Source organism: Oncorhynchus gorbuscha, linkage group LG09, assembly GCF_021184085.1.
Source record: "Oncorhynchus gorbuscha isolate QuinsamMale2020 ecotype Even-year linkage group LG09, OgorEven_v1.0, whole genome shotgun sequence".
NCBI lineage: Eukaryota > Metazoa > Chordata > Actinopteri > Salmoniformes > Salmonidae > Oncorhynchus > Oncorhynchus gorbuscha.
The window spans coordinates 89534061-89552875 of record NC_060181.1 but is presented as its reverse complement, the minus strand read 5'-3'; the positions used below and the strand labels follow the sequence as shown (position 1 = coordinate 89552875).

At 42.0% G+C, this 18815-nt stretch overlaps 1 protein-coding gene across 1 annotated transcript in view; it reads left to right on the top strand.

The window, feature by feature from the left end:
- LOC124044244 (tensin-1-like) overlaps nt 1-18815 on the top strand; it is a 329213-nt gene that overhangs the window by 256714 nt on the left and 53684 nt on the right. The window contains 4 exon segments of the mRNA XM_046363851.1: nt 694-769; nt 6406-6535; nt 6860-6925; nt 7087-7203. Of these exon segments, the coding sequence (XP_046219807.1) occupies nt 694-769; nt 6406-6535; nt 6860-6925; nt 7087-7203 (389 nt within the window).

Below are 18815 nucleotides of genomic sequence, written 5' to 3'. Positions count from 1 at the left end.
TCTGTGTGTGTTGGTTGATAGCGTGATGGTGTGGTGTATTCACAAGGCTCTGTGTGTGTTGGTTGATAGCGTGATGGTGTGGTGTGTTCACAAGGCTCTGTGTGTGTTGGTTGATAGCGTGATGGTGTGGTGTGTTCACAAGGCTCTGTGTGTGTTGGTTGATAGCGTGATGGTGTGGTGTGTTCACAAGGCTCTGTTTGTGTTGGTTGATAGCGTGATGGTGTGGTGTGTTCACAAGGCTCTGTGTGTGTTGGTTGATAGGGTGATGGTGTGGTGTGTTCACAAGGCTCTGTGTGTGTTGGTTGATAGCGTGATGGTGTGGTGTGTTCACAAGGCTCTGTGTGTGTTGGTTGATAGCGTGATGGTGTGGTGTGTTCACAAGGCTCTGTGTGTGTTGGTTGATAGCGTGATGGTGTGGTGTGTTCACAAGGCTCTGTGTGTGTTGGTTGATAGCGTGATGGTGTGGGTTGTTCACAAGGCTCTGTGTGTGTTGGTTGATAGCGTGATGGTGTGGTGTGTTCACAAGGCTCTGTGTGTGTTGGTTGATAGAGTGATGGTGTGGTGTGTTCACAAGGCTCTGTGTGTGTTGGTTGATAGCGTGATGGTGTGGTGTGTTCACAAGGCTCTGTTTGTGTGTTGGTTGATAGCGTGATGGTGTGGTGTATTCACAAGGCTCTCTGTGTGTGTTTCCAGTAGTGTCCAGGGAGACAGCCAGACCAGTGTCTGCATCACCATTGAGCCAGGCCTGCTGCTGAAGGGGGACATTCTGGTAAGCACCATCAGCTCCTCCCTGAGTGACATGGAGAAGTATGACATGTACTGTACATAGCCTTTGGGAGTGTGTAGTGTGGTATGTATTATGCCCCGTAGAAATAAGGAGATAGTTGATCGACCTCTTTCATGAAGACGGAATGCAATTTATTGTGTCCAAATACAGTATGTTTGTCCTTAAGACTTTTATAGTCCCCATTAATAAAACAACAGGGCTGTAAACACTAGAGGACAGTTGGCATGAGCCCTATACCTCAGTTTAACTACCCTCATTAGCACACGATATCCAGGCTGTAAACTAGCATGTCCAAATGACGTCCTCTTCAAGACCAGGCTGGAAATATTAGAGTTTTAAGACAAGAAGAAGAAGAATAATACTTTGTTGTCTCCAGACACAGAGACATGTAGCTTCAGTTTCCTAGGCTATCAGCCACTGATTCATGTGGCATGTACAAAATCAAGGCAATTTAAAAGAAGCACTCACTGAAGTCAATACCATTTGGCCCCCAACAGACTGTAGCAGCGGGCCTGTAGCTACATATGAAGATACTGAGGTCAGGACCTCTCTCATTAAAAGAAATATATATAAAAACATTAAAAATATATATTGCTGCAGTTTTCGTCTTGTTATAATTCCCTGACAGTTACTGAAGTAGCCTCCCACTGGGCAAAAACTGGTTGAAACAATGTTGTTTTTACTTATTTTAACAACAACAAAAATGTATTTGATGACATTGAATCAACAGGAAAAACTGATTGGATTTGCACAGTCATCGACGTAAGGGAATTTCATATGTTTTTCACCTAACTTTAACCTAAATCCAATGACATGGTTAATTGTTTTGTGAATTCACTTTACAACTCAACCAAATGTAAATCAAAACTAAAAGTGGAACTGATATCTGTGCACAGTGGGCATTGGTATATAGTCTAGTTAGTCTAGCCAGCTATCTAAACTTGTATCATGACCGAATTACCAACCGGGCATGCAGGGCACGTGCCCAGGGGCCCTGACCTCCAGGGGGCCCCCATTGATTTTTTTTGTCACTCTCACTCAGACATCATATTAACATGGTGTAGGTCATGGCAGAATGTGTAGAATTGCAGGAAATTAGATTTTAAAACTGTAAAAATGTCTCCCCAAGCCATGGCAAAATGTGTAGAATTGCAGTAAATTAGATTTTAAAACTGTAAAAATGTCTCCCCAAGCCATGGCAAAATGTGTAGAATTGCAGGAAATTAGATTTTAAAACTGTAAAAATGTCTCCCCAAGCCATGGCAAAATGTGTAGAATTGCAGTAAATTAGCTTTAAAACGGCAAAATAAATAACTATATAATCTGTAAAGCAAACGTATTTGTTAACATTTTGCTAATAAAATGTCACATGGAATGACGCTGGAGAGACGAAGCAGGTACGGGGAGTCAAACATTTAATACATAACGGACATGGAACGAGACAGGAACTGGTCAGCAAACAGGAAACACAAACAAAAGACAATGAATCAGCAGGGAACCGACAAATATAGGGGAGGAAATAAACAGATGAGTGAGTGAGTCAAGGTGAGTCCAATTTTGCTGATGCACGTGACGAGGGAGGGCAGGAGTGCGTGATGCAGGGAAGCCTGGCGCCCTCAAGCGCCTGGGGAGGGAAGAGCGGGAGCAGACGTGACATAAAATACTTGTTCTGCCTCCGTACACATTCCATTATAGTTTTTAATCCCCGTCCTAAATTCACGTGAGTGGATGTCATAAGGTGAATGCAACAATTTGTAAGTCGCTCTGGATAAGAGCGTCTGCTAAATGACTTAAATGTAAATGTTAATGTGTAGCGGCTAATTGCATAGCTAATAGGCTGTGTGTTTGTAGACTGACCAGAGTTTTAACTTTTAATTGTATAGAAATGCAGTGGATGAGCTTCCACTGCCCACTTCTCCCCCATAATATGACATTGTCCTTAAAAACTGTTCTACTTTACTTCTTGACTAAATTCTAGCTGTAGTCACAGGGGCAGGTTTTCATGCATTGTGTTTTCTGTTTACAACATATCAACATATCAACGCTGTCAACATGTTTTTTGCCTTTATAATTTAGCATATTTCATATTGAAGGACTGAATCAGTTTGTCATTGTGTATTTTTCTTCCGCTTCTCCTCACGAGCATTGCCCCCCCCCCCCCCGCACCCCAGTGGGAGGAATATATATCCCATGGCACCACACAACAGCCACAGGCCATTTATTTCCTCTCTTACCTCATCCAGAGTTGTTTTTTTGTCTCTGCAAATAAAATATTTTTTACTTCCTTCAACTTCTACCCAATGGATTAATCACAGCTGAGGAAGGCTGGTTCATGGAAGTGAACGTTCCCGTCATGTGCTGAGGACATTTAACCTAAACCTTAAGCTAAATACTGTGTTTCACTTCACCTACAGTTGAAGTCGGAAGTTTACATATACTTAGGTTGTAGTCATTAAAACTCTTTTTTTCAACCACTCCAAAAATGTCTTGTTAACATTTATAGTTTTGTCAAGTCGGTTAGGACATCTCCTTTGTGCATCACACAAGTACTTTTTACAACAATTGTTTACAAACAGAGTCTTTCACTTATAATTCACTGTATTATCAATTCCAGTTGGTCAGAAGTTTACAAACACTAAGTTGACTGTGCCTTTAAACAGCTTGAAAAATTGCAGAAAATAATGTCATGGCTTTAGAAGCTTCTGATAGGCTAATTGACATCATTTGAGTCAATTGGAGGTGTACCTGTGGATGCATTTCAAGGCCTGCCTTCAAATTCAGTGCCTCTTTGCTTGACATCATAGTAAAATAAAAAACAATAAGCCAAAAATAGCGAAACGCCTGAAGTTATCACGGTCATCTGTACAAACAATAGTACACAAGTATAAACACCATGGGACCACGCAGCCGTCATACCACTCAGGAAGGAGACGTGTTCTGTCTCCTAGAGATGAACGTGAAAAGTGCAAATCAATCCCAGAACAACAGCAAATGACCTTGTGAAGGAAATGGGTACAAAAGTATCTATATCCACAGTAAATCGAGTCCTGTATCGACATAACCTAAAAGGATGCTCAGCAAGGAAGAAGCCACTGCTCTAAATCCGCCATATAAAAGCCAGAATACGGTTTGCAAGTGCATGTGGGAACAAAAATCTTACTTTTTGAAATGTCATCTGGTTTGATGAAACAAAAATAGAACTGTTTTAGCCATAATGACCATCGTTATGTTTGGAGGACAAATGGGGAGGCTTGCAAGCCGAAGAACACCATACCAACCGTGAAGCACGGGGGTGGCATCATCATGTTGTGGGGGTACTTTGCTGCAGGAGGGACTGGTGCACATAACAAAATAGATGGCAGATCATGAGGAAGGAAAATTACGTGGAAATATTGAAGCAACATCTAAAGACATCAGTCAGGTAGTTAAAGCTTGGTCGCAAATGGCTCTTCCAAATGGACAATGACCCCAAGCATACTTCCGAAGTTGTTGCAAAATGGCTAAAGGACAACAAAGTCAATGTATTGGAGTGGCCACCAAAAAGCCCTGACCTCATTCCTATCAAAAATGTGTAGGCTGAAAATGTGTGTGCGAGCAAAGGAGGCCCACAAACCTGACTCAGTTACACCAGCTCTGTCAGGTGGAAAGGGCCAAAATGTACCCAACTTATTGTGGGAAGCTTGTGGAAGGCTACCTGAAACGTTTTACCCAAGTTAAACTATTTAAAGGCAACGCTACCAAATACTAATTGAGTGTATGTAAACTTCTGACCCACTGGGGATATGATGAAAGAAAAAAAGCTGAAATAAGTCATTCTCTCTACTATTATTCTGACATTTCACATTTTTAAAATAAAGTGGTGATCCTAACTGAACTAAGACAGGGACGTTTTACTAGGATTAAATGTCAGGAATTGTGAAAAACTGATTTTAAATGTATTTTGCTAAGGTGTATGTAAACTTCCCACTTCAACTGTAGGTTGAGCCCAGAATTCAGCTTGGTTTATCCAGGCTAGATGTGTAACATGTACACCAAAGTAATCTATTATACCATGACGAACAGAGACTGTTGCGGCCAACAACATCTGAAAATAAATGAATAAACCATTGACATCTATTAGGGCATGTAACGGAAAGGGTTTTCAAATGTTTTGCAACTGAAAACTAAAATGGCCGTTTCTGATTAGACTTTTCCAGGTATTCCCTCTTTGCTGTTTCCATTTTCTGCCTAATGATCCTGACTCATGTCATATCAGTGTTATGAGGCTAAATGATCCTGACCCATATCATATCATGGTTATGAGGCTAAATGATCCTGACCCATATCATATCAGGGTTATGAGGCTAAATGATCCTGACCCATATCATATCATGGTTATGAGGCTACATGATCCTGACCCATATCATATCATGGTTATGAGGCTAAATGATCCTGACCCATATCATATCAGGGTTATGAGGCTAAATGATCCTGACCCATATCATATCAGGGTTATGAGGCTAAATGATCCTGACCCATATCATATCAGGGTTACGAGGCTAAATGATCCTGACCCATATCATATCAGGGTTATGAGGCTAAATGATCCTGACCCATATCATATCATGGTTATGAGGCTAAATGATCCTGACCCATATCATATCATGGTTATGAGGCTAAATGATCCTGACCCATATCATAACAGGGTTATGAGGCTAAATGATCCTGACCCATATCATATCAGGGTTATGAGGCTAAATAAACCTGACCCATATATCAGGGTTATGAGGCTAAATGATCCTGACCCATATCATATCAGGGTTATGAGGCTAAATGATCCTGACCCATATCATATCAGGGTTATTTTGAGGCTCACTTAATGATAATTCCAGTCCAATTGAGATGTTCTTCAGGCATATGCACCCTGACATTTGCTCAGTACATTCACCCCAGTTCCCCAGTTCAGCCATAGTTTGTGTGCAGTGTGTCATTTGGGCTAAGCACAAAGCGAAATATTCACTGAGTACCTGTAAATGTGAGGTCCTTGTAAAAGATCTGGCCAACCCCTAGCCAGGGTGAAGCACAGTGGTGAGAGAGTGAAGAGTTTCTTTCGTAGGGTTTGGGTTTACAAGGCTTTTACAAGGCTCTTGTGTGGATAGCAATGGTCTGGATAATGCTGCTCTTGTTTGGGAAGGCAGACCATACATTTACAGAGCAGCTTTCTCTAGCACACTGCCAGATGCCCTGAAGGATTGTACTGTGAATCAAGCTGCTATGTTATCAGCTGGTATTTCACAATGACACTGTACTGTATGTCAGATCTGGATCAAAAACATATGTCTGTGCTTGATTTAGTTTGCCCAGTACAATGGAACAACTGGAATGGTTCCAAAATGGCAAAACTCCAAGTTAAATAATGTCCCCCTTCAAATGCTTTCACTTGTTTTCCAGTTGTCCTAGTGATCCGAACACTTTGAATGTAACAGAAAGTCAAAGGTTTCCCGAGGTAAACTTTGAGACTTGAGCAATGTGAAATCTATGAAAGCCCTGAAGTCATCTCTTTTAGGGATTCAGTAACAGAAACTCAGAAACCAGAAAGACCTCTTTAAAAACGACATCTGTCTTCCTGTCCACTGCAGCTGAAGTGTTACCACAAGCGCTTCCGAAGCCCACAGCGGGATGTGATCTTCCGGGTGCAGTTCCATACATGCGCTGTGCACGACTTGGGAATCGTCTTTGGGAAGGATGAGCTCGACGAGACCTTCAAAGGTAAGGAAGATATTCCTTAAATGTCCCCAGCATAATGCATACCATGAAGAGAATTGAGAAACATGCATTTGACTGAAAACATGAAACTGTTGTGCCTTGATGATGACCCAACTATATATGATGATCATAACGCATATCTTCAATACTTTTTCCAAAGGTACATTTTGAATATTGCTGCATAGAGGGTTTCTATGTGAACGGAGCATTAAGGACTCTTAAATTCCATCATATTTCATTTGGCTGCATATTGCATGTCAAACCTGTTTGCAATCTCCCGTCATTTCTTTAAACATGGACATGTTTTATTCTCTTCTCTCAAACCAGATGACAGATTCCCAGATTTTGGAAAGGTGGAGTTTGTTTTTTCCTTTGGTCCAGAAAAAATCAATGGTAAGCATACCTACTCCTCTTCTTGGCGGCCATTTTCTCCAAGCAAATTACCGATCATTCAAAAACAGGAATGTGTTGAAGATGACAGACACTACCTCCTATTGTATGAGTATAGGTTTGACATTTTCTTTGACCCCTCTGTATGTGTTTTTTTCCACCAGGGATGGACCACTTGGAGAATGGGCCCACTGTCTCAGTGGACTACAATACCCAAGATGCTCTAATCCGCTGGGACTCCTATGAGAACCTCAACCAGCATTGTGAGGAGACTATGGATGGTGAGTACAGTCACTTGGCATGCGTACAGGAGGAATCCCTTTTCCCTGATGTACACTATGATGTCATGATGTGGTTGCTTCAAATTCCACTCAACCAATCATATTGTGTGACTGGAACTATCCGTTGTACAAATTGGGACACCTTCACACAAACATTGTAGTAAATTGTTGTTGATGGTCTTACACATATTGTTTAACGTGACAATACACACACACACACACACACACACACACACACACACACACACACACACACACACACACACACACACACACACACACACACACACACACACACACACACACACACACACACACACACACACACACACACACACACACACACACACACACACACACACACACACACACACACACACACACACAGAGAGAGAGTTGGGACCACACACCACTCCCTTTGTAAAGTCCAGGAGGTGTTAATGACTCTTAATGTCCCCACACTCCATGGTCCCGCCTCCTAAAATGACCAGGAGGGGAATTCAGAAGTTAACCCATCATGTATGGCCACACATACACACCAACCAACCAACCCCCAAGGATCTCTACGTACTGTAGTCACACACACAACAAAAGGCTGTTTGTGTCTATAGACTGGCTGTGGTGTGTCCTTTGCTGAGAGAGAGAGAGAGAGAGAGAGAGAGAGAGAGAGAGAGAGAGAGAGAGAGAGAGAGAGAGAGAGAGAGAGAGAGAGAGAGAGAGAGAGAGAGAGAGAGAGAGAGAGAGAGAGAGAGAGAGAGAGAGAGAGAGAGAGAGCGAGAGAGAGAGAGATTGAGAGAGCGAGAGAGAGAGCGAGAGAGAGAGCGAGAGAGAGAGAGAATCAAAGCCCTAATAGAGTTTTCCCTAATCTCCAGCACCAGGCAGGTCAACCCAAGTTGACGTATCACAGAGGACTTGTCCCATGTATTAAGTCATAGAAATGACCCTCCAACCCTGAGGTTTATGTTGAGATCTAGATATCATTCCTGTTGGTAAAGACATACCAGAACCAAGTTATGTTCCACTTAGTGGATAAGACAGTCTTATCAATTCTACTCTTTGGCTGTTTGTTGCCGTTCTCTGAGAAGGGGACATTGATAAGATACACTATTTCAATTTTCTTCCTTCAGTATATATTTTTTTTATTACATGTTTTTTCTTCATTTGAATAATAATAATATATAATATATAATGACTTACCTTGAACGTAATGATAGCAGTGAAATACTGTCACTCCATAACATGCTTTACTTTGTGTGATAGTCAGAATGGCAGGGGGATGCCTTAAGGCGAGGATGTGGTGTCACGTCTAGGATGTGTCTGCAGTTTCATTACACTCCTCTGGTGTTTAACGTGGACTATGAAGCAAAAGGACAAATACATGCACATGCACACGCACACACACACACGCACGCACGCACGCACGCACACACACACGCACGCACACACACACACACACACACACACACACACACACACACACACACACACACACACACACACACACACACACACACACACACACACACACACACACACACACACACACACACACACACAACATTCACATTCCGGGGTCTAGCCACAGGCTCGGCCAAAACATTCCTGATATTCCTGATTTTGGAGCGATGGTCACTCCGACCAAACTGATGTGTTCACTCTGACCAAAATAAAGAGCTGTAACATGTGAGTGTTGTTGTTATTGTGTTCCTTCAGCAAACTTCAAAATAGTCTCTCACACTGTCTATTGAAGGCTGAATTTGTGATGCTCCAGTCACTTGATACAAATACTCTATATGTCAATCAATTAATCAATCATGTTTGAATTTGAATATTTTTTGTAATTTATCTTTGAATGATTAATTTATAAATAATAACTGTCACAGTATTACTGCTGATTCATATTAAATCATACACTCTTAGAAAAAAGGGTTCTTCAGCTGTCCCCATAGGAGAACCCTTTTTTGTTCCAGGTAGAACCTTTCTTTGTTCCAGGTAGAACCCTTTTGGGTTCCATGTAGAAACCTATGTTGAAAGGGTTCTACACGGAACCCTAAAAAGCTTCTATCTGGATTCAAAAAGGGTTCTTTAAAGGGTTCTCGTATTGGGACAGCTGAATGGGGACAGCTGAAGAACCCTTTTAGATTCTAGATAGAACCCTAAATACACACGTGACAGACATCTATAATGTTCTTTTTTTAATCATGTGATTATCATTACTGATCCAAGATAACTCATCCTAGCTCTGAAATTGTTTTCTCTTCTGGTAGCATTCCTGCATGTTTTCCCATGTTGCTTTTCTTGGTCCTCTGGATAGATGGAAGGGCAGAGGTCATGCCCATGACTATATGTTTTATCACTCAGGTCATACAATGCCCATCCCTTCACACAGTCGCACCCAACTACTGCTTTAAATAATATATGCCATTTAGCAGACGCTTTTATCCAAAGCGACTTACAGTCATGTGTGCATCCATTCTACGTATGGGTGGTCCCGGGGATCGAACCCACTACCCTGGCGTTACAAGCGCCATGCTCTACCAACTGAGCTACAGAAGGACCACCAAATATGTGCAGCAGAAATAGCAGAAGTCCCCACCTCTCTTATTGCACCGTGTGTGTGTGTGCGTGCGTGCGTGCGTGTGTGCGTGCGTGCGTGTGTGTGTGCGTGTGTGTGCATGCGTGCGTGGGTGCGTGGGTGTGTGTGACCCATTCTGAGGCTGTAAGACATCAAATCTCACTTGCCCATTGTGACCTGGAGCCTGTGACTTCAGTCTGCCAGCATGGCAGTATGGATGTAAAGCTAGGCCATTGAATATTAGCTCATTGACATTGTGATTGTAAAAAGTGATTGTGGTGCTAGCTGCCAGACGGCCATTTTGCAGGCAAACAAGCCTCATTTCGGAATGTTTGTGGTAATGGCAGAATAAGTCTATGGGTTCCAGGAAACTCTGGTGTTTTGCATTTCCACTGTAATTAAGTGTGTTCTCTCCTAGCTGCAGCCTCGTTAGTCTACACTGAGAAGGCAATTAGCTCATCCAACTCAATGGGGTTAGGAACAGACAGGAACACATAGAAGATTTATGTGTTTACCAGCACAGTTGGAATCAAACTATTTAGTGGGAGTATTTAGCTAGCAGTTTGGCTAAATTGAAGTTGTTTTCCTAGGGTCAAAGGCTTGTCACATCCTAGACACATAGAGGGTACAAAACAGAAAGGGCTTTCCAAATAGAGTCAACAAGTCATATCCACTGACATACATAGTCTCCTTCACCTTGACCAGGGCTGCGTTCAATAGAGCACAACGATGTGGATCGTTCAGATAGAAATACAGTATATTGGGTAGAACAGACATATCTCTCTGATACGGTATGTAGAGTAAGACATCATGTCGGCTCTATCTGTGGCATTTCTATCTTCTACTCTATTTGAATCATTTCTATCCACCACTCTATTTGTGGCATTTCTATCTACCACTCTATTTGTAGCGTTTCTATCTACCACTCTATTTGTAGCGTTTCTAGCTACCACTCTATTTGTGGAATTTCTATCTACCACTCTATTTGTAGCATTTCTAGCTACCACTCTATTTGTGGCATTTCTATCTAAATGTGACCCTGAGCTTTAGCCAACATGCGAGCAGCTGTTCCTCCAATGGCTAGAAGGTCACACGCAAACTCCTTATCTTTTTGACGACTTGACTCCAATCACCTCTTCGAAAATACTCTGAAATACAATGGGGTAAAATTAAGCAATTCCATTACTCTTCGAGCACTTGTGATCAATGTTAGCCTGTGAAACTCAACTCAAAACAGTCCCACTACTAGCTAAGCTAAGTGTCTCATAGACTTCACTGACTAGCCTGTAGCTAGGAGTTAAGGTGAGGCACCGACTAGACAACATAACCAAGAGATCACATGACTAATTTGAGTCCCAACGTCAAACGATTATCTATTCCCCTTATCAATAGGTTAATCTAAATCGACCCGTCCAGTCAATGTGGGGTCGCAGGTAGCCTAGTGGTTAGACCATTGGACTAGTAACCGAAAGGTTGCAAGATCAAATCCCTGAGCTGATAAGGTAAAAAATCTGTCCTTCTGCCCCACTGTTCCTAGGCCCTTGTTGAAAATAAGAATTTGTTTTTGACTGACTTGCCTAGTTAAATAAAGGTAAAATAAAAAAATGTGTTTCCTATGATCTCATGATATTAATGTGTGAGGTAGTTAGAGATGAGTGAGATAGATGGAGCCAAGAGGTGTCCTTTTAGGAACCCAGCAGGGGTCTTCAAACAGTCCCGAGTCTTGTTTACTATCCAACTGTCAATCCAACTAGCATATTGTGGCTGTTGCACAACCCACCACATTTCTAGAATAGTTCGGGGTGCGAGTTAGATTTCTGTGTGTGTGTGTGTGTCTAATTCGAACGCAATCTCCTCTGTCGCCAAAAACACACACACAGTCTCACACTCCTGTGCATCCCCAATGTGGTGTGTGTCACATAAGAGGAGTGACAGAGTGTGTGTGTGATCTTACTCAGTACAGGCAGATAAACAGGCAGTGAGCTGCTGGAAGTTGGTTAGTTGTGTTACTCTCTCTTCTGTTGACATCCTGATTTGTCGACACTGGTCTTCCTCTACTGGATCAGAAGGCTGAACAGTTGACAGTAGAGACAAACTGTACAAACAACAACAAGTGAGTAGTGCACTACATTCTGCAAATGATGAGACGTGCACTTATTCTTTGAAACCCACTTTTCAAATACTTATTGACATCAGACTTTTTAATCACTGACTACTTTGCTGATTTTCTGTACTAGTGAGGTGTATGTTCAGGAGGCTGTGTACAGTACTGTATGTCTCTACAAGGCTGTGTGACTGACAGATTCTATTAAAATTAACTTTTTGTCTCAAAATCTATAAGAAATTCTTGTTTTGCTAAAGGTTGTTTTCAGACAAATATGATTCCATTGAATGTTCACATAATTATCTAACTTTGAATGTGGAATTCTAATATTTTGAACATTTTAAACGCTACTGTTTATATGAAGACATGTTTTAGTGAGGCTTTATTATCCAGCTGTACAAAGTGCAACATCTTAAATCAAAATGCATCTTGTCAAATGAAATCTTATCAATTTCAACTTCATTGAAAGTGCATTTGAATGTGTGTGTGTGTGTGTGTGTGTGTGTGTGTGTGTGTGCGTGCGTGCGTGCGTGCGTGCGTGCGTGCGTGCGTGTGTGTGTGTGTGTGTGTGTGTGTGTGTGTGTGTGTGTGTGTGTGTGTGTGTGTGTGTGTGTGTGTGTGTGTGTGTGTGTGTGCGTGTGTGTGTGTGTTTGAGGTACAGTAGAGGTATTACTATTACATCACCGTCCTCTGGAGATTGATGTAGACTGTAGACACTGGAGGTTGATGTAGACTGTAGATACTGGAGGTTGATGTAGACTGTAGACACTGGAGGTTGATGTAGACTGTAGATACTGGAGGTTGATGTAGACTGTAGATACTGGAGGTTGATGTAGACTGTAGACACTGGAGGTTGATGTAGACTGTAGATACTGGAGGTTGATGTAGACTGTAGATACTGGAGGTTGATGTAGACTGTAGATACTGGAGGTTGATGTAGACTGTAGATACTGGAGGTTGATGTAGACTGTAGACACTGGAGATTGATGTAGACTGTAGACACTGGAGATTGATGTAGACTGTAGACACTGGAGATTTATGTAGACTGTAGACACTGGAGATTGATGTAGACTGTAGATACTGGAGGTTGATGTAGACTGTAGACACTGGAGGTTGATGTAGACTGTAGACACTGGAGGTTGATGTAGACTGTAGACACTGAGAGATTGACTGTAGACTGGAGATTGATGTAGATACTGGAGGTTGATGTAGACTGTAGACACTGGAGATTGATGTAGACTGTAGACACTGGAGATTGATGTAGACTGTAGATACTGGAGATTGATGTAGACTGTAGATACTGGAGGTTGATGTAGACTGTAGACACTGGAGGTTGATGTAGACTGTAGACACTGGAGATTGATGTAGACTGTAGATACTGGAGGTTGATGTAGACTGTAGACACTGGAGATTGATGTAGACTGTAGATACTGGAGGTTGATGTAGACTGTAGACACTGGAGATTGATGTAGACTGTAGATACTGGAGGTTGATGTAGACACTGGAGGTTGATGTAGACTGTAGACCCTGGAGATTGATTTAGACTGTAGATACTGGAGGTTGATGTAGACAATGGAGGTTGATGTAGACTGTAGATACTGGAGGTTGATGTAGACACTGGAGGTTGATGTAGACTGTAGACACTGGAGATTGATGTAGACTGTAGACACTGGAGATTGATGTAGACTGTAGACACTGTAGATTGATGTAGACTGTAGACACTGGAGATTGATGTAGACTGTAGACACTGGAGATTGATGTAGACTGTAGACACTGGAGATTGATGTAGACTGTAGACACTGGAGGTTGATGTAGACACTGGAGGTTTATGTAGACTGTAGACACTGGAGGTTGATGTAGACTGTAGACACTGGAGATTGATGTAGACTGTAGATACTGGAGATTGATGTAGACACTGGAGGTTGATATAGACACTGGAGGTTGATGTAGACTGTAGATACTGGAGGTTGATGTAGACACTGGAGGTTGATGTGGACTGTAGACACTGGAGATTGATGTAGACTGTAGATACTGGAGGTTGATGTAGACACTGGTGGTTGATGTAGACTAGACACTGGAGGTTGATGTAGACTGTAAGTACTGGAGGTTGATTTAGACTGTAGATACTGGAGTTTGATGTAGACACTGGAGGTTGTTGTAGACTAGACACTGGAGGTTGATGTAGACTGTAAGTACTGGAGGTTGATTTAGACTGTAGATACTGGAGGTTGATTTAGACACTGGAGGTTGATTTAGACTGTACACACTGGAGGTTGATTTAGACACTGGAGGTTGATTTAGACTGTAGACACTAGAGGTTGATTTAGACTGTAGACACTGGAGGTTGATTTAGACTGTAGACACTGGAGGTTGATTTAGACACTGGAGGTTGATTTAGACTGTAGACACTAGAGGTTGATTTAGACTGTAGACACTAGAGGTTGATTTAGACTGTAGACACTGGAGGTTGATTTAGACTGTAGACACTGGAGGTTGATTTAGACACTGGAGGTTGATTTAGACTGTAGACACTAGAGGTTGATTTAGACTGTAGACACTGGAGGTTGATTTAGACTGTAGACACTGGAGGTTGATTTAGACTGTAGATACTGGAGGTTGATGTAGACACTGGAGGTTGATTTAGACTGTAGACACTGGAGGTTGATTTAGACTGTAGACACTGGAGATTGATTTAGACTGTAGACACTGGAGGTTGATTTAGACTGTAGACACTGGAGGTTGATTTAGACTGTAGACACTAGAGGTTGATGTAGACTGTAGATACTGGAGGTTGATGTAGACTGTAGACACTGGAAATTGATGTAGACTGTAGATACTGGAGGTTGATGTAGACACTGGAAGTTGATGTAGACTAGACACTGGAGGTTGATGTAGACTGTAAGTACTCGAGGTTGATTTAGACTGTAGATACTGGAGGTTGATTTAGACACTGGAGGTTGATTTAGACTGTACACACTGGAGGTTGATTTAGACACTGGAGGTTGATTTAGACTGTAGACACTAGAGGTTGATTTAGACTGTAGACACTGCAGGATGATTTAGACTGTAGACACTGGAGGTTGATTTAGACACTGGAGGTTGATTTAGACTGTAGACACTAGAGGTTGATTTAGACTGTAGACACTAGAGGTTGATTTAGACTGTAGACACTGGAGGTTGATTTCGACTGTAGACACTGGAGGTTGATTTAGACTGTAGACACTGGAGGTTGATTTAGACTGTAGATACTGGAGGTTGATGTAGACACTGGAGGTTGATTTAGACTGTAGACACTGGAGGTTGATTTAGACTGTAGACACTGGAGGTTGATTTAGACTGTAGACACTGGAGGTTGATTTAGACTGTAGACACTGGAGATTGATTTAGACTGTAGATACTGGAGGTTGATGTAGACACTGGAAGTTGATGTAGACTAGACACTGGAGGTTGATGTAGACTGTAAGTACTGGAGGTTGATTTAGACTGTAGATACTGGAGGTTGATGTGGACTGTAGACACTGGAGATTGATTTAGACTGTAGACACTGGAGGTTGATTTAGACTGTAGACACTGGAGGTTGATTTAGACTGTAGACACTAGAGGTTGATGTAGACTGTAGATACTGGAGGTTGATGTAGACTGTAGACACTGGAAATTGATGTAGACTGTAGATACTGGAGGTTGATGTAGACACTGGAAGTTGATGTAGACTAGACACTGGAGGTTGATGTAGACTGTAAGTACTGGAGGTTGATTTAGACTGTAGATACTGGAGGTTGATTTAGACACTGGAGGTTGATTTAGACTGTACACACTGGAGGTTGATTTAGACACTGGAGGTTGATTTAGACTGTAGACACTAGAGGTTGATTTAGACTGTAGACACTGGAGGTTGATTTAGACTGTAGACACTGGAGGTTGATTTAGACACTGGAGGTTGATTTAGACTGTAGACACTAGAGGTTGATTTAGACTGTAGACACTAGAGGTTGATTTAGACTGTAGACACTGGAGGTTGATTTAGACTGTAGACACTGGAGGTTGATTTAGACACTGGAGGTTGATTTAGACTGTAGACACTAGAGGTTGATTTAGACTGTAGACACTGGAGGTTGATTTAGACTGTAGACACTGGAGGTTGATTTAGACTGTAGATACTGGAGGTTGATGTAGACACTGGAGGTTGATTTAGACTGTAGACACTGGAGGTTGATTTAGACTGTAGACACTGGAGATTGATTTAGACTGTAGACACTGGAGGTTGATTTAGACTGTAGACACTGGAGGTTGATTTAGACTGTAGACACTAGAGGTTGATGTAGACTGTAGATACTGGATGTTGATGTAGACTGTAGACACTGGAAATTGATGTAGACTGTAGATACTGGAGGTTGATGTAGACACTGGAAGTTGATGTAGACTAGACACTGGAGGTTGATGTAGACTGTAAGTACTGGAGGTTGATTTAGACTGTAGATACTGGAGGTTGATGTGGACTGTAGACAGTGGAGATTGATTTAGAATGTAGACACTGGAGGTTGATGTAGACTGTAGATACTGGAGGTTGATGTAGACTGTAGACACTGGAGGTTGATGTTGACTGTAGACACTGGAGGTTGATGTAGACTGTAGACACTGGAGGTTGATTTAGACTGTAGATACTGGAGATTGATGTAGACTGTAGATATTGGAGGTTGATGTAGACACTGGAGGTTGATATAGACACTGGAGGTTGATGTAGACTGTAGACACTGGAGATTGATGTAGACTGTAGATATTGGAGGTTGATGTAGACACTGGAGGTTGATGTAGACTAGACACTGGAGGTTGATGTAGACTGTAAATACTGGAGGTTGATGTAGACTGTAGATACATGAGATGGTGTAGACTGTAGACACTGGAGGTTGATGTAGACTGTAGATACTGGAGATTGATGTAGACTGTAGACACTGGAGGTTGATGTAGAATGTAAGTACTGGAGGTTGATTTAGACTGTAGATACTGGAGGTTGATGTGGACTGTAGACAGTGGAGATTGATTTAGAATGTAGACACTGGAGGTTGATGTAGACTGTAGATACTGGAGGTTGATGTAGACTGTAGACACTGGAGGTTGATGTTGACTGTTGACACTGGAGGTTGATGTAGACTGTAGATACTGGAGGTTGATGTAGACTGTAGACACTGGAGGTTGATGTAGACTGTAGTTACTGGAGGGTGATTTAGACTGTAGACACTGGAGGTTGATGTAGACTGTAGACACTGGAGGTTGATGTAGACTGTAGTCACTGGAGGTTGATTTAGACTGTAGACACTGGAGGTTGATTTAGACTGTAGATACTGGAGATTGATGTAGACTGTAGATATTGGAGGTTGATGTAGACACTGGAGGTTGATATAGACACTGGAGGTTGATGTAGACTGTAGACACTGGAGATTGATGTAGACTGTAGATATTGGAGGTTGATGTAGACACTGGAGGTTTATGTAGACTAGACACTGGAGGTTGATGTAGACTGTAAATACTGGAGGTTGATTTAGACTGTAGATACTGGCGGTTGATGTGGACTGTAGACAGTGGAGATTGATTTAGAATGTAGACACTGGAGGTTGATGTAGACTGTAGATACTGGAGGTTGATGTAGACTGTAGACACTGGAGGTTGATGTTGACTGTAGACACTGGAGGTTGATGTAGACTGTAGATACTGGAGGTTGATGTAGACTGTAGATACTGGAGGTTGATGTAGACTGTAGACTCTGGAAATTGGTGTAGACTGTAGATACTGGAGGTTGATGTAGACACTGGAGGTTGATGTAGACTGTAGACACTGGAGGTTGATTTAGACTGTAGATACTGGAGGTTGATGTAGACACTGGAGGTTGATTTAGACTGTAGACACTGGAGGTTGATTTAGACTGTAGACACTGGAGATTGATTTAGACTGTAGATACTGGAGGTTGATTTAGACTGTAGACACTGGAGGTTGATTTAGACTGTAGACACTGGAGGTTGATGTAGACTGTAGACACTGGAAATTGATGTAGACTGTAGATACTGGAGGTTGATGTAGACACTGGAGGTTGATGTAGACTAGACACTGGAGGTTGATGTAGACTGTAGATACTGGAGGTTGATGTAGACTGTAGACACTGGAGGTTGATGTAGACTGTAGTCACTGGAGGTTGATTTAGACTGTAGACACTGGAGGTTGATTTAGACTGTAGATACTGGAGATTGATGTAGACTGTAGATATTGGAGGTTGATGTAGACACTGGAGGTTGATATAGACACTGGAGGTTGATGTAGACTGTAGACACTGGAGATTTATGTAGACTGTAGATACTGGAGGTTGACGTCGACTGTAGACACTGAAGGTAGATTAGACTGTAGATACTGGAGGTTGATTTAGACTGTAGATATTGAAGGTTGATTAGACTGTAGATACTGGAGGTTGATTAGACTGTAGACACTGGAGGTTGATGTAGACTGTAAATACTGAAGGTTGATTTAGACTGTAGATATTGTAGGTTGATGTAGACTGTAGATACTGGAGGTTTATGTAGACTGTAGATACTGGAGGTTGATGTAGGGCTATGGACATGCAGGATGTATGCTGTCTAAATGGAACACTCTTCCAGATGACTCTTTACACACTTTAACAGCTGTGTGCGTGCATGCGTGCTTGCGTGCATGAGTCTGTCTGAGTCTGTGGGAACATGTTTGTTTTAGTATTCGGGTTAATGTACAATATACACTAACCCAGCCTTCTCCTGATCACACAGCGTATGACCAGCATCCATTGAATCATGCAACACATTGTATCCTCCATCTGAATGTGTTTAATGTTTGTTGACATTGTGTGTTGTGGGGACGCAGTGTTTTTCAATCTCACAGGACACAGAGAGGTGAACCGTCTAGCTAGCCTTCTCT